Below are 14651 nucleotides of genomic sequence, written 5' to 3' on the forward strand. Positions count from 1 at the left end.
CTGGAAACTAGCCTGGAAATGGCCAAAACCCCTCTAAAACCAGGCTGGTCAGTCAGCTAAAACCAGCCAACCAGCCTAGGGTGGTTTAAGATGGATTTTTCAGCAGGGTAGGGATGTCCAAACTCGGTCTTGGAGGGCCGGTGTCCTGGAGAGCTTAGCTCCAGCCCTAGTCATACCTGAACCAGCTAATCAAGCTCTTACTAGATATACTAGAAACTTTCTGACACGTGTGTTGAAAGCAAGTTGGAGATAAACTCTCCAGGAAACCGGCCCTGCAGGACCGAGTTTGGACACCCCTGCCTTAAACAAATCTATATGATCTCGATACTTCATAACAGTGTCATATCAATGATATTATATCAAATAAGAAGAATTCTGAAGGCTTCAGTCTATAAAAAAACAACACACAGTAGCTTCTAAATTATTTATTCCATTCAATTTTAATAAGCAAATGTACATCAGATCTATTCACGTGTTTCACAATAAGGCACCAATGGCTAATAGATAATACAATTAAATGCCCCCTCTTGCCCTTAAAAGACTTACAAAATACTTAACCACTGGAGTATCAAAACTAGTAGATGATTTAAGACAAACACAAATTATGAAAATAATCATATTAAATCTGCATAAATCTATTACTGTGACTGAATATTAGGGTCTTCAAACAAAAAAAAGGCAAATTAATTCAAGAATACTGGAAGTTTTTGGTCTTGAAAGCTCAAAGTCTAATAAATTTACCCTTTTTCTATCTAAAATGTTCAATATTTAGTAGTGAAACCTACTGAGATGACAAAAGCAGTGCTTGATTTGAAGTGTTTTTATGGATGATGCTTAGATTAATGTCACAGCTCAGATTACACAGCAAGAATCAAATACAGACAACGTTATAATATGTGCATTAAAATGAACTAGACGAACAATTAAAGTCAGTATCAGTAGTTAAGAGACATTGTTGGGTGTTAAACCCTATTCAGTTTGTTCATACAAGATCATCTGAACTCTCTAAAAACCAAATCGACAAACAGAAATGTACAATTCATGCATCATAACATGCCGTTACAGTCATAATGCATCACATTCCAGTCGAAAACCTGATCAAGTGCAAAGTTCATCAGAATGAAGAGGGTCTGAATGTGTGTTTTTACAGTGTCTGTCTCTGGAGTGTGTTCTGGAGGACAAAGTGCAGGGCATTATGGGACGGTGACAGTGAATGGAGAGCCCGGGATGTGTTCTTCTCCCCATTTGACAGCCAGAATGTAGTTTCCTCGCTCCTTCAGGACGTAGCTGACGTTGTACTGCATGTTTCCTATGTGTTTGACCAGGATCTCCTCGCAGGGGGTTTGGGGACCATGAACACCCACCAGGAGCATGTTCTTACCTGATGAAATAAAGGCACACCACAAGATTAGATGGCAGTTAAAAATACTAAAATACAATTATACTACCTGACAAAAGTCTTATTGTCGATCTCAGTTGTAAGAGCAACAAATAATAACTTGACTTCTGGTTGATCATTTGGAAAAGTAGCAGAAGGTGGATTTTTTGCCATGAATCATCTGTTGAACTGCATCCCAATCATCACAAATACTGCAGAAGACCTACTGGAACCCGCATGGACCCAAGATTCTCACAGAAAGCAGTCAGGTTTGGTGAAGGAAAAATCATGGTTTGGGGTTACATTCAGTATGGGGGCGTGCAAGACATCTGCAGAGTGGATGACAACATCAACAGCCTGAGGTATCAAGACATTTGTGCTGCCCATTACATTACAAACCACAGGAGAGGGCAAATTCTTCAGCAGGATAGCGCTCCTTCTCATACTTCAGCTCCACATCAAAGCTCCTGAAAGTAAAGAAGGTCAAGGTGCTCCAGGATTGGCCAGCCCAGTCACCAGACATGAACATTACTGAGCATGTCTGGGGTTAAGATGGAGAAGGCATTGAAGATGAATCCAAAGAATCTTATTAAACTAAGTGAGTCCTGCAAGAACACTTTCCAGATGACTTTATTAATCAGTGATTTGAGTCATTGCAGAGATGTATGAATGCAGTCCTCCAAGCTCATGATGGAGTCAGACACAATATTCATTCTGTTTCCACTGCAGCATGACCACATATTCTATACTGGACATTATTGAAGGTTCAGTGATGAGACTTTTGTCTAAGCAGAGTCAGAGCTTACTGTCCTAATTAAATAATTAGAAATCAAGCATGATCATATTTTATTTTGGTAAAATCAGTGTAATCTAGAGGCCTCTGCCTTTCATATAAGCCACTTCTGACACCAACAAGAAGTCAAGTTATTATTTGTTGTTTCTAAAACTTGGATAGGCGACAACTTTTGTAAGGTAGTGTATACCCTTACCAAAAATATTTACCGACACATTATTGCCATGACAGAGGGTTTAATATTAATATGAGTGAATAAAATACACAATATAAATTCAAATATTAAAATATGCAAAAATAAAATATTTTATAATAATAATAATAATTTATAAAATGTCAAATAAAAAGTCATTTATTTTGTTTGTATTTTTATCGAGAAAAAAACTGGCCAGAAAAATACTTTTTATTAGTTGTGGTTGAAAATCATTATTAATTCAATATTGCTTTCTTGAAACAATGGCATCGAGTTAACGATGTATAAACATGTCCGAAAAACTTTTTTGCGATCATTTTTGTCATTATGTGATAAAATAAAATTTAAATTGTTTATTTAAATAGAATTAGAAATGGTTATTAATATTTAAAGTCTACTTTGTATTTACATTTGTCTGCTTGTACTATTGTTAATATAAAAAAAAAACATATAAAATGATCCACCCATTCTCCAAACCATTTCTTGCCATTTAAAATCATTATATTAAGATTTATGATTAAATATTGTCACCATAATTATGATGCAGTTAAAAAAATAAAGTAGTTGAAAAAACATAAGATATTAATCTTAATTATTGAAGTAGATAAGTACACGACGATGATGATTACTACTACGATGACAGCGACTACAAATACCACTACTAGGACAACGACTACAACTAGTACTATTACTACTAGGACGACAACTACTACTACTATTTCTAGGATGAAGACTACTACTAATACTACAACTAGGACGACGACGACGACTACTACTGCTGCTGCTGCTGCTGCTGCAACGGCAGTTGTGACTACTACTGCTGCTGCTAATAATAATAATAATAATAATAATAATAATAATAATAATAATAAATATAAAATAATAAATATAATATTATAAGTTTTTTCTAAAAAAAAAAAAAGCATTAAATCATGCATGATTTAGCATAATCAAGACATTATTTTATAAAGTGTAAAAATGTGCGTGTATTTCCTTGTCCTGCTCTGAGATCTTACCAGCTTTGCTGCAGTCGACAGTGAAAGAGGCTTTCTGGCCGATGAAGGCCTTGCTGAGTCCGGGGCCTCGACTGCTGACCCTGCTGGCAGACGAGCTGGTAGAGCGAGTCACAGAATCCACCATCAGACATGACATTTCACTCACACTGCTCACGTTCACCAGACGCGGACCTGAGGAGAAAAACACTCATCATTACAGACGTCACGAACACCCTGATCACACGCAGTGTTGGGGGAAAGTTACTTTTGAAAGTAACGGACCCATTTCACGTGTTTAGCTGTCATCAGTATCTTTAATCCCTGCAAGTTATTAATATTTAAATTTTATTAAAAAAAATTTATGTACATTTATATGTATTTACATATGTATTATATCATCTTTGCATCAAATTACAAATAAATAATTACCGCTTGTGCGAGGCGTAATACAGAATGTAAAGGTGCAGGACAGTAATATTGACCTTGTTCTCTCGTGCGCACAGTCACACTTTAATTATATTCCACCTCTAAGCTTCAAGCATGGCGAAGTTGCTTGAGTCTATGTTCTGTGTCCCGCACCCTTTAAATCACATCCGAATTAACTAGCCTAAATCTGACGTAACAAAGTCTAAAGCCACGCTGCTATTTACAAAACAAATAACTTTATATATCAAAAAACACGTTATTTTGCGCAACTACGAGCACACATTAACACACTTGTAATGATTATTTTACCAATGATGCAGCATGGGGAAATTCCTGAGTTTGCAGTAATTGAAATGCCAACACAACAGCGCTGGACTGCAGAAGCGCTTCTCTAGTGCGTATCTGTAATATTTGTTTCAATCATGCATACGGATGTGCTGCAGACCCCTTAGTTAGGTGCAGCCCTGGTTCCACCATTTTTTGTTCTTTTTTTCCACAAGACCTTCCTAAGGCAAGCGCGGATTTAACCAATAAGCAAGGTAAGCATCCACTTAAGGCTGACTTATACTTCTGCAATGAGTGATCAGCATGACCCACAGTGCCTGCCTTGTGCATTTATACTTCTGCATGCTGTCTGTGTTGCTCTGCGTAACCCTTCCGAAATGCTAGCTGGCTGAAGGTTTATATGTTCCTCTGTGTCGTGTTTCTTCGCTGGTGTTTTGTTTTTTTCTGAACGCTACCTCAATGTGCAAGTAGCACAACCTCGCTCAATCACAGGCGGGAACTGGCGGACGTGCAACAACATTAATCATAAGGTAAACACAAAACAACAGTTTCCATCTGGAGCTCCTTCACGGGACTCCATTTTCTCGCTGCTCTCAGCCCCTCCCCACACTCGTCACCTCTCCCAAGCCGACCAATCACAGCGCTTGCGCTATGCGTCGGTGTGATGTGTAGTTACATTTTTTGACAGGTGCATGTCAACATCGGCGTCAGCCATGGCGAGGGCTATGCGGCCGAGCGAAGGCTTTAGAGCCCCAGGAAATGTGAGGGCCCCCAAATAAATACCTAGAAGCAGGGGCGGACTTAACCAATAAGCGAGGTAAGCAGCCGCTTAGGGCCCCGGTGAATTAGAGGGCCCCAACCAATGCCAAGAAGCCAATATTAATCATATAGCTCTTATCAATTTGCCATCATATGTTGTAAATTCTGTCTGATTTTAACATTATTAATACTTCTTTTCAAAACCAGGGGCCCCATGAACAGTGGAACGTTCCTTTCATATTGTACATGCAAACATTAAAATCGAATCACAAATATGGCTAATTAACTGTACATAGTTAGTTTGTGAACTTGTTTTTTTATTTGCAAATTTATTGCATTCAATTTTACATTAAGAAGATAAAGGTTCCACCTAAAATATATTTTTAACATGCAGAAATTCAATTCAATTCATCTTTATTTCTATAGCGCTTTCATAATGTAGATTGTGTCAAAGAAAGCAGGTTAACATTGAAGTTCTATTGAAATTGAAACTGTGTCAGTCCAGTTTTCAGAGCTCAAGTTCAGTTTAGTTTAGTTTAATTAATCTACAGAGGAAAAAATATCTATAGAGAAAGAAAGTATTTTCAGTTTCAGTGCTAGGGTCCCATACCAGGAATTGCTTAGGGCCCCCAAATCAATATGTCTGCCCCTGCCTAGAAGAATAAATTGTACTTATAAATTATATGTAACATCTATACAATTATATGTAACTATCATATTTTGTATGATAAGAGTCTAAAAAAGGTTTAACATAATTATTACATCTGCGCAAATGTGTCCCCCATTCTCAATCATGGAGCGGTACAGCAGTCAAATCAGGTAAAGATTTAGTTTTAAAAATGAAATGGATCATGATTTTAAGAAAGCAAATCATTTATAAAGTTGTACAACATTCTTTACATGTTTTTTTTTTTTGCATTAAAATAAAACGTAGAAAAGGATATTGAGTGATATAAGAAAAAAACAGCAAAATAAATCAATAAAAAAATAAATTAAAGTACAAAAGATTCATTTTAGGACTTTTGGGCTCCACGGCTGGAATTGCCTAGGGCTCCCAAATCACTAAATCCGCCCTGGCCTCAGGCTTTGCCCCAAGTGGATTGAGTTTTAGCAGCTGATGACGCGATGCACTAAACATTCTTATTACACCAGTGGGCTTGTAGGCTCCAAGGAACAACCAATGCTGATCACATCAGTGTTCTCCTATGCGTCAAATGGTTACGTGTTCATTTTTTTTTTCTTTTATTATTTAGTGATTCCTCCGTGTACCACTATAAGGAAGCCCACGTACCACAGTTTGAGAACCACTGACATATATGATTCCTCACGCAATAAAGTATATAAAACCCATCAGAAAACAATATCATTATTAGTAAAAAATCATCAATAAGAAAATCATCCCCACACAAAGAAACAAATCCAGATCACCATCATTCTTCATCTGAAATCAGCTTTATGTTTCTACACACCGGTGACTTTGGCTTTGAACGGGCTGCCAGTGATGTGGTTGGGACCTCCGTATTTGGCAGTGATGATGTAGTTTCCAGGGGCCATCGGTGTGTAGTGCACTTTAAAGCCTTCGGGACACTCCTGACACTCCATCTTCACCTTGGAAGGGCCCTCGATAGTGAGCGACAGGGACCCTGGCCCCGCTTTAGTGTTGTTGATGATGAACTCAGCCTGGTTTCCTGACAGAGAAGAAGCAAGAAATTTCTCACAGTATTTTCTATAATATTTTTTCTTCTGGAGAAAGTCTTATTTGTTTTATTTCGGCTAGAATAGAAGCAGTTTTTAATTTTGGTTTAAAAAACCATTTTAAGCTCAATATTATTAGCCCCTTTAAGCAATATTTGTTTTGGATAGTCTCCAGAACAAACCACTGTTATACAATGACTTGCCTAATTACCCTAACCTGCCTAGTTAACCTTAAGCCTTTAAATGTCACTTTAAGCTGTATAGAAGTGTCTTGCAAAATATCTAGTCTAATATTATTTACTGTCATCATGACAAAGATAAAATAAATCAGTTATTAGAAATGAGTTATTAAAACTATTATGATTAGAAATGTGTTGAAAAAAATCTCTCCGTTAAACAGAAATTGAGGGAAAAAATAAACAGGGGGGCTAATAATTCTGACTTCAGCTGTTTACACGTTTAAAAATCACTGTCAGCTGATATTATTTTCCTTCAAGAAACTCCTATTAGACCTAATGAACAGTTGCAACAAAGAAGAAACTGGATCTCACAAGTGTATCAAGCCACTTTCTCCTCTAAAGCCAGAGGTGTGGCTATACGGTTTAGAAAATCGATTCCTTTGAGCGCATTCTGTGGCATCTGACCCTGTGGGAAGATACATTATTGTGTCTGGATTTATTAATAATTTTCCCATTACACATATCAATGTTTATGGGCCAAATATAGATGATCCTGGAAAAATGTAAGGACATTATTCAGGCTTATACCAGATACTATTTCAAAAAGTTTCATAATTGCTTATAACTTTATTTGTTATTAAGTCACTCGTCTCAAATTGCTTCTCCATCTCAGTCTGTTGGTGTTTTAAGTAAATTGATATCATTTAAGCTTGGGGATATATGGAGATTACGCAACCCTACTGCATGTGATTATTCCCTTTTCTTTTCCCATGTTCACAAATCCTATACACGTATTGATTTATTATTGATTCCAAACTCATTCATGGGGTGACTCATTCTAAATATCATAAGATTTTAATTTTTGATCATTGCCCTATCACAATGAGTCTACACATTTTTTTCCAAAAAGAACGATTCATTCGCGATCAGCCATCATTAATAGACCCTTTTCACAATGAAGTCCCTTCTTCGTCAGCTGAGGAAGTTTAACCTCCCAAAGGAGCTGCTGAAACAGTTCGACACCTCCATCATTGAATCAGTCATCTGCACATCAATAACTGTCTGGTTTAGCTCAGCTACTAAATACGACCTCCAAAGACTACGTCGAATAGTTCGGACTGCTGAGCGAATCACTGGTACAACCCTTCCTACTCCCCAAGAACTGTACTTATCCAGAGCGAGCAGAAGGGCTGCCAAAATCACTCTGGACCCCTCACACCCAGCACACTGCCTCTTTGAACTTTTACCTTCTGGTCGACGCTACAGAGCACTGCGCACCAGAACAGCCCGACACAGAAACAGTTTCTTCCCTCAGGCAATCCATCTCATGAACACTTGATGATAATAATTGTGGAGCCAACATCACTACTTGCTATACACTTTTAAAAACATATACACTTATTTAACAACACACTCTACATGCCAATTTGCACATAACAGCTGCACAAATAACGTTGTATATAGTAATAAACATGTACATACACTTGTCAATCTGTATATTTGCACTCACTACTTACTTCTATTTTTAAATATATATATATATATATATATATTTATTATCTGTTTCTTGTCCTGTCTCTGTTATCCTGTTGCACTGTAGAAGCTCTGTCACCAAAACAAATTCCTCGTATGTGTGAACATACCTGGCAATAAAGCTCTTTCTGATTCAGATTCTTCTTCCCCCTATCAGCAACAGTGTATTTTTAAGTACGGTTTACCTCTGAATGAATGGGAGACTTTTCTGGAAAATCGACAACTGAAAATATTAGCATTGCACATTGTGATGTAAGTCTTTTAAAGTATTGGACGTGTCCAAATGTTTCTCTTTCAATACTGAGCTGCTTTCTGAGTTTGAAACGGATTAAATTGTTAAGAATAGGAATAAGTTATTGTTTAATCAAGGAAAGCATATGTTTTTCACTTACTAATTCACTTTATTTCCTCAATAATGGATTTATATTTTGTTTGATGCTGCTATGAATATAAATGAACATTATTTGTTATGTGAAAGTTCCAGCATGAGTACAATTCTGTATTAAATTTTCTCATATTATCTGGAAAGTGGCGACGTGGTGGCGCAGTGGGTAGCGCTGTCACCTCACAGCAAGAAGGTCACTGTTTCGAGCCTCAGCTGGGTCAGCTGGCATTTCTGGGTGGAGTTTGCATGTTCTCCCCGTGTTGCTGTGGGTTTCCTCTGGGTGCTCCGGTTTCCCCCACAATCCAAAGACATGCGCAATAGGTCAATTGGGTAATCTAATCATGTTCATTTTGTGAGGGAAGAGCCTAAAATGTATATGTTAATGCTGTCATTTGTAAGATTGTTAATGTAATGATGTATATTACAGATAGCTGATGCTGGAGTGTTATTATTTGTCTGTTAAAGAGAAACTTTTATAAGCACAACTCATCGGCTACACGCTCATCTAATCAACAAAATTAACAGCTAAGCAAGTCAATCCATATACAAGTCAGTCCATATTATGAGGAAAGGCTCTTTTGTTCGTCTATGGCCAAGTGATGTGCTCATAGCACTCTGAAGGTTCTTTGGACCACTGTCTTTACACATATACTGCAAACCAATCTCAAGGCTTGGCCTAAACGTCAGGTCTGTGTGCTACTGGTAATAGTGTTCTATAATTCATCATCCTCTAAACCTGTGCACCGGAAATAATTGGACATATCAGTGTACATCTGCTAATATTCACAGTTGGCTCTTCTTATGTTCATACTGTACTTGCCACAATAAACGTGTTTGATTTCATCCCTCCCTCTGACGTGTTTCAACAGACACACCTGGTCCACTGCTATACATGATCGAGCTAGCCTCTGCTATCAGGTAGCCTCTGCTACAATTTTGGTTGGTTGTCCATTTTCTGAAGTGTATGTGTTTGAATGAGAGTGTATGGGTGTTTCCCAGTGATGGATTGCAGCTGGAAGGGTATCTGCTGCGTAAAACATATGTTGGATAAATTGGCGGTTCATTCCGCTGTGGCGACCCCAGATTAATAAAGGGAGTAAGCTGAAAAGAAAATGAATGAATGAATGTCTGGTAGTATTTCATCTATAAATTCAATCAGTTTTGTCAATTATTATTTACTGATCCATAAATGTTTTTTTCAGTTTCTCCATTTAAATGAATTAAGACCTTTAGACATTGTCTAGCCGCCAACTACTATATAGTTTTAATTTAATATCTGTATCCCTTTTACCCTAATTAATAAGTTGCAAATCATTTCATAATCTAGTAATACTGCAGTTTAATCTTATAATTAAAATGCAGTCTTCTTATTGTTAGAAAACAGTCGTAGTGACCATCTAACCGTATCTGTAGTAAATATGCAGCTGATTGTGTGAATTCTCTATGGCAGGGGTGTCCACACTCTGTCCTGGAGGGCCGGTGTCCTGGAGAGTTTAGCTCCAACCCTAATCAAACACACCTGAACCAGCTAGTCAAGCTCTTACTAGGTATACTAGAAACATCCAGACAGGTGTGCTGAAGCACGTTGGAGCTAAAGACAGCAGAACACCGGTCCTCCAGGACAGACTTTGGACACCCCTGCTGAAAAATCCATCTTAAACCAGTCTAGGCTGGTTGGCTGGTTTTAGCTGGTTGACCAGCCTGGTTTTAGAGGGGTTTTGGCCACTTCCAGGCTGGATTCCAGCCTTTTCCAGCCTGGTCTTAGCTTGTCAGGCTGGAAAATGACCAGCGAAAACCACATTGACCACCCTGGTTTAAGCTGGACATAGCTGGTTTTGGCTGATTTTTCAGTAGGGACCCCTGGTCTATGGGGAGTTCTGTGTAGCCAGAAGTAAAGATAAACTTTGTGAAGTTTATATTATGCTATGAAACAATGGAACATGCGGCATGTGAGCAAGCACATACGAGTCTGAATTCCTCTGCACACACCAAGGCAAAACAAACACTGAGATATTAATATTCATAATGCAGAAAACTCCTCTGGCCTTTATTTGTGCATTATAGTTTTGAGCTCAGGTAAGTAAAGTGTGTTTTATATATTTACCTGTGGTTCCTTTCTCCAGTCCGGGTCCGTAAGCCGTGACCAGTCCCGCATCTCCGCCCTGTCCTGGTTCTCCAACACGGATCTGGAAGGGACTGCCGGGAATGTGCGTGTCGTTGAACTTCACGTCGATGACGTGGATGCCATTCTCTCGCGGAATAAAACGAACGGCGTACTTATCTGTAAATGAAGCAGAGGAACATGCTTTTATGACTTCTAGGCTGGATTACTGTAATGATCAGTTCGCTGGTTGCTCAGCATCCTCTATTAACAAACATCAGCTAGTACAAAATGCAGCTGCCAAAGTTCTTACCAATTTATCCTCCTTACACTGGCTGCCTGTTAAGTTTCGTATTGAATTTAAATGATTGCTTCTTACATATAAAGCTTTAAATAATCTAGCTCCTGTTTCTCTAACCAACCTTCTGTCTCGCTACAATCCAACTCGCTCTTTAAGGTCTCAAAACTCTTCTAGTAGTACCTAGAATTGCAAAGTCAAGTAAAGGAGGTCGAGCCTTCTCATTTATGGCTCCTAAACTTTGGATTAGCCTTCCTGATAATGTCCGAGGCTCAGACACACTCTCACAGTTCAAAACTAGATTAAAGACCGATCATTTTAGTAAAGCATACACTCAATGCATCCCATAGCGGTATGATGCATGAATGTGCTCCACACATCTTGTTTATATACACTGTGAACAGCAGCTATGCTTATTATTCTCTTCATTCTCTATTTCTACATGGGGATACTCATCCCGAGGCCCTCAGAGATTATGCAGTGCCACTGATTCGATCCAAGACCTGTGAAGAGATGATCCTAAGGTTTCCACAATCCTGGACCAGGCCGTATCCTAAGCCAGTGGTTCTCAAACTTTTAAACCCGCGACCCCCATTGTAAGATCGTCAAGAACTCGCGACCCCCCACTACCAAAGCATATACAAACAATAAAAATAGCTTTTTTTTAAGCTGTTCACAATATTTTAACTTTATTTACTATAGATTACAGGGCTCGAAATTAACATTTCTGCTTGGTAACACTGGTGCTTCTAACTTTAAAAATGTAGACGCACCAGCCAAAATTTAGTGGCTCCCACCAATTATCGCACTGTTACTACAAGTTTTATAAACAGATTTATTGCATTTGAAAATCAACACTAACAAGCAAAAAAAAAAAATATGCATGCGTGAGGAAAATATGTCTCAATGAAATCCCGTTATCACAAGAAAAGACATTTTTATAACATAATTGAGTGACCAAAAGATACACGGACGGATATCCCAAAAGATATCCCACAGACTTTACAGTGAATGCTAGTTATTTTCATAGCAGACTTGAAGCCAATGGAGGTCTTTTATCCACTCTTCAATAAGTATAGCTGGTGGATTAACATTCAGCACATGATCAGTAATCAGATGTGCCAATATTTGTAGCTTTAGGTGTTTCTAAGACAAAATCTGTCAGTGTTGTTTTCATTCTCTCGTCTAAAGCGCTTTACATTTTCGCGGTTGTAGCTCCTGTCATCTGAAGACAGGAGGCGTTGACTGAGTGATTGACAGCTGATTTTAACCAATCATTCGTGTTCAGTTCTTAGAGCAGTGGGCCAATAAGAAGAGCGCGAAGGCGGGGCAAGCGTTGAAGGCTTTGTTTACTGCGGCAAGTTGACATGACAACAGTTTTAAACTGTTCCTGAACGCTGCGTTCCAAGTACAAAGATGCATTCTGCCTGAATGTGTCCTAAATACTTTATGAATCAGTAATATCTTTTTAAAAATCTGAAAATATTAGCTTTCACTTGTAATACTGAAAAATATTTATTATAATCACTGAAAATTACACAATTTTTAAATAACTCTCGCGACCCCTTGAAATTATTCTGCGACCCCCGCAGGGGTCGCGACCCCCAGTTTGGGAACCACTGTCCTAAGCAAATGCTGTGGTGGTCATGGAGGAGTAGAGAGCATGGATTTGACTCCTGTGACGCTCCTGGGACAGACGAGTCTTCGCTGACATCCAGCGTTCTCCAGCCTCCGGCGCCTAGACTGCAGCTCTGCACAAGACGTTCGGCCAGAGGAGAAATGGTCGTGCCCAACTGAGCCTGGTTTCTCTCAAGGTTTTTTAATACTTCGCTTTCGCCAGTTGGTGAAGTTTTTTCCTCGCCGCTGTCGCCACTGGCTTGCATGGTTCGGGACTTGTAGAGCTGCACATCGATGGATTTGCTCTTCAGTGTTTGGACTCTCAGTAGTGAATATTAAACCACATTGAACTGAACTTAAACTCTGAAAACTGAACTGACACTGTTTCAATTTACTATAATCTTCTATGTGAAGCTGCTTTGAAACAATCTACATTGTAAAAGCGCTATAGAAATAAAGGTGAATTGAAGAGCATGAGCAGAACTGATGATCAAAAATGAAGGTCAGATTAAAGGGTTCTAGAGTCAATGAAAAGCCAGTGAAGGCGGACGTGTTGTGGAGTGTGTAAGTTTTCTGACCTTGCTCTAGCTCAGACACCACACACTCCTCCAGAGCTCCGGATGGACTGTGCACTTTAGCGCTGATGGATCCCTTCGCCCCGTTAAGACGCACCGCGAACGAGGACGGCTGATTCACCTTCAGGCCAGACTCCTGCAGGAGCCAGCGGACACATCAGAACACACAGACACACACACACACAAACAAACAAAAAAATCACAACAGACAGACAGACCCAACACATACACACACACATACACAAAAACTCAACACGCACAAACTCACAACACACACAGTGGCAGACCCAACACATACATTTAACACACACAGACACACACCACAGCACTTACACACACATGCATGCCGACACACAGACAATCCCAAAAACACAACACATACACACACATGCATGCGAACACACAAACACAACACACACACAGACAAAAAGAAAACACACACAAAAACAAACACATGCATGCACACACAAACAACACGCACACGTATACACAGACCAACAGATACACACACACGCACGCACAGCCACAAACAAAAAACCACAACACGCATGCATGCATGCAGAGACACACACAGAGAAACACAAAAACAACCACAAAAAAAAAAAACATATGCACAGACAGACCGACCCAACAGAACACACACAAACAGCAGGGCATTCTGGGAAGGGCTGTTCAGCTACACACTACAGTTCTGCTGCCTCAAACTGACAAATTCATCAGCACCTCCGTTCATGTAAATGTACAGCAATTGACAAATCTAAATATCTGATGTGCACGTCGTTACCAGCTTAATAAAAGCGATAAACACACAGGCTTTAAATGATGAACAACTGCACCAATTCTAGCCACCTTTCCACTGCACACGACATTCAAACATAACTGTCGGAATACGCCCCCTTGTGGCAGTCGCACAGAATTTTCAGTTTTGTCGTGCACCATGGGAGAGAAGCTGGATTCTCGTGGTGTCCGAAATAAAGAAGTGCAAAAACAAGAGCCGTTATTCTCTGTGTATTCACTATGGTTCAATGAATGAATACCAGAAGCTAATAGACTGCTACAAATTTGAGGGAATGTGGAGACAACATAAAAAAATATATATATTTTTTTTATGACATTTAGATTTACATTTAGTCATTTAGCAGATGCTTTTATCCAAAGTGACTTACAAATGAGGACAAGGAAGCAATTTACACAACTATAAGAGCAGCAGTGAACAAGTGCTATAGACAAGTTTCAGGTGTGTAAAGTCTAAGAAGCAAAGCATTAGTAATGTTTTTTTTTTGAGAGAGAGAGGGCACAGTTAATGGTATAGCCAGAGAGGCAGTTAAGATTAGGAAGAAAAGTGGAGACTAAATAGTTGAGTTTTTAGTCGTTTCTTGAAGACAGCAAGTGACTCTGCTGTTCTGATGTAGTTAGGGAGTTCATTCCACCAACTGGGC

The 14651-nt window shown here is 39.0% G+C and overlaps 1 protein-coding gene across 1 annotated transcript in view; it reads right to left on the reverse strand.

The window, feature by feature from the left end:
* Positions 1-410: 410 nt before the first annotated feature.
* Positions 411-14651, reverse strand: part of LOC130236987 (filamin-B) — a 231664-nt gene continuing 217423 nt past the window's right edge. The window contains exons 41-45 of the mRNA XM_056467758.1: positions 13216-13348; positions 10726-10902; positions 6299-6517; positions 3381-3551; positions 411-1381 (exon numbers count right to left, since the gene is read on the reverse strand). Of these exons, the coding sequence (XP_056323733.1) occupies positions 1194-1381; positions 3381-3551; positions 6299-6517; positions 10726-10902; positions 13216-13348 (888 nt within the window). The 3' untranslated portion in view covers positions 411-1193. The remainder of the gene's footprint in view (positions 1382-3380; positions 3552-6298; positions 6518-10725; positions 10903-13215; positions 13349-14651) is intronic.

Source organism: Danio aesculapii, chromosome 11, assembly GCF_903798145.1.
Source record: "Danio aesculapii chromosome 11, fDanAes4.1, whole genome shotgun sequence".
Taxonomy (NCBI): Eukaryota; Metazoa; Chordata; class Actinopteri; order Cypriniformes; family Danionidae; genus Danio; species Danio aesculapii.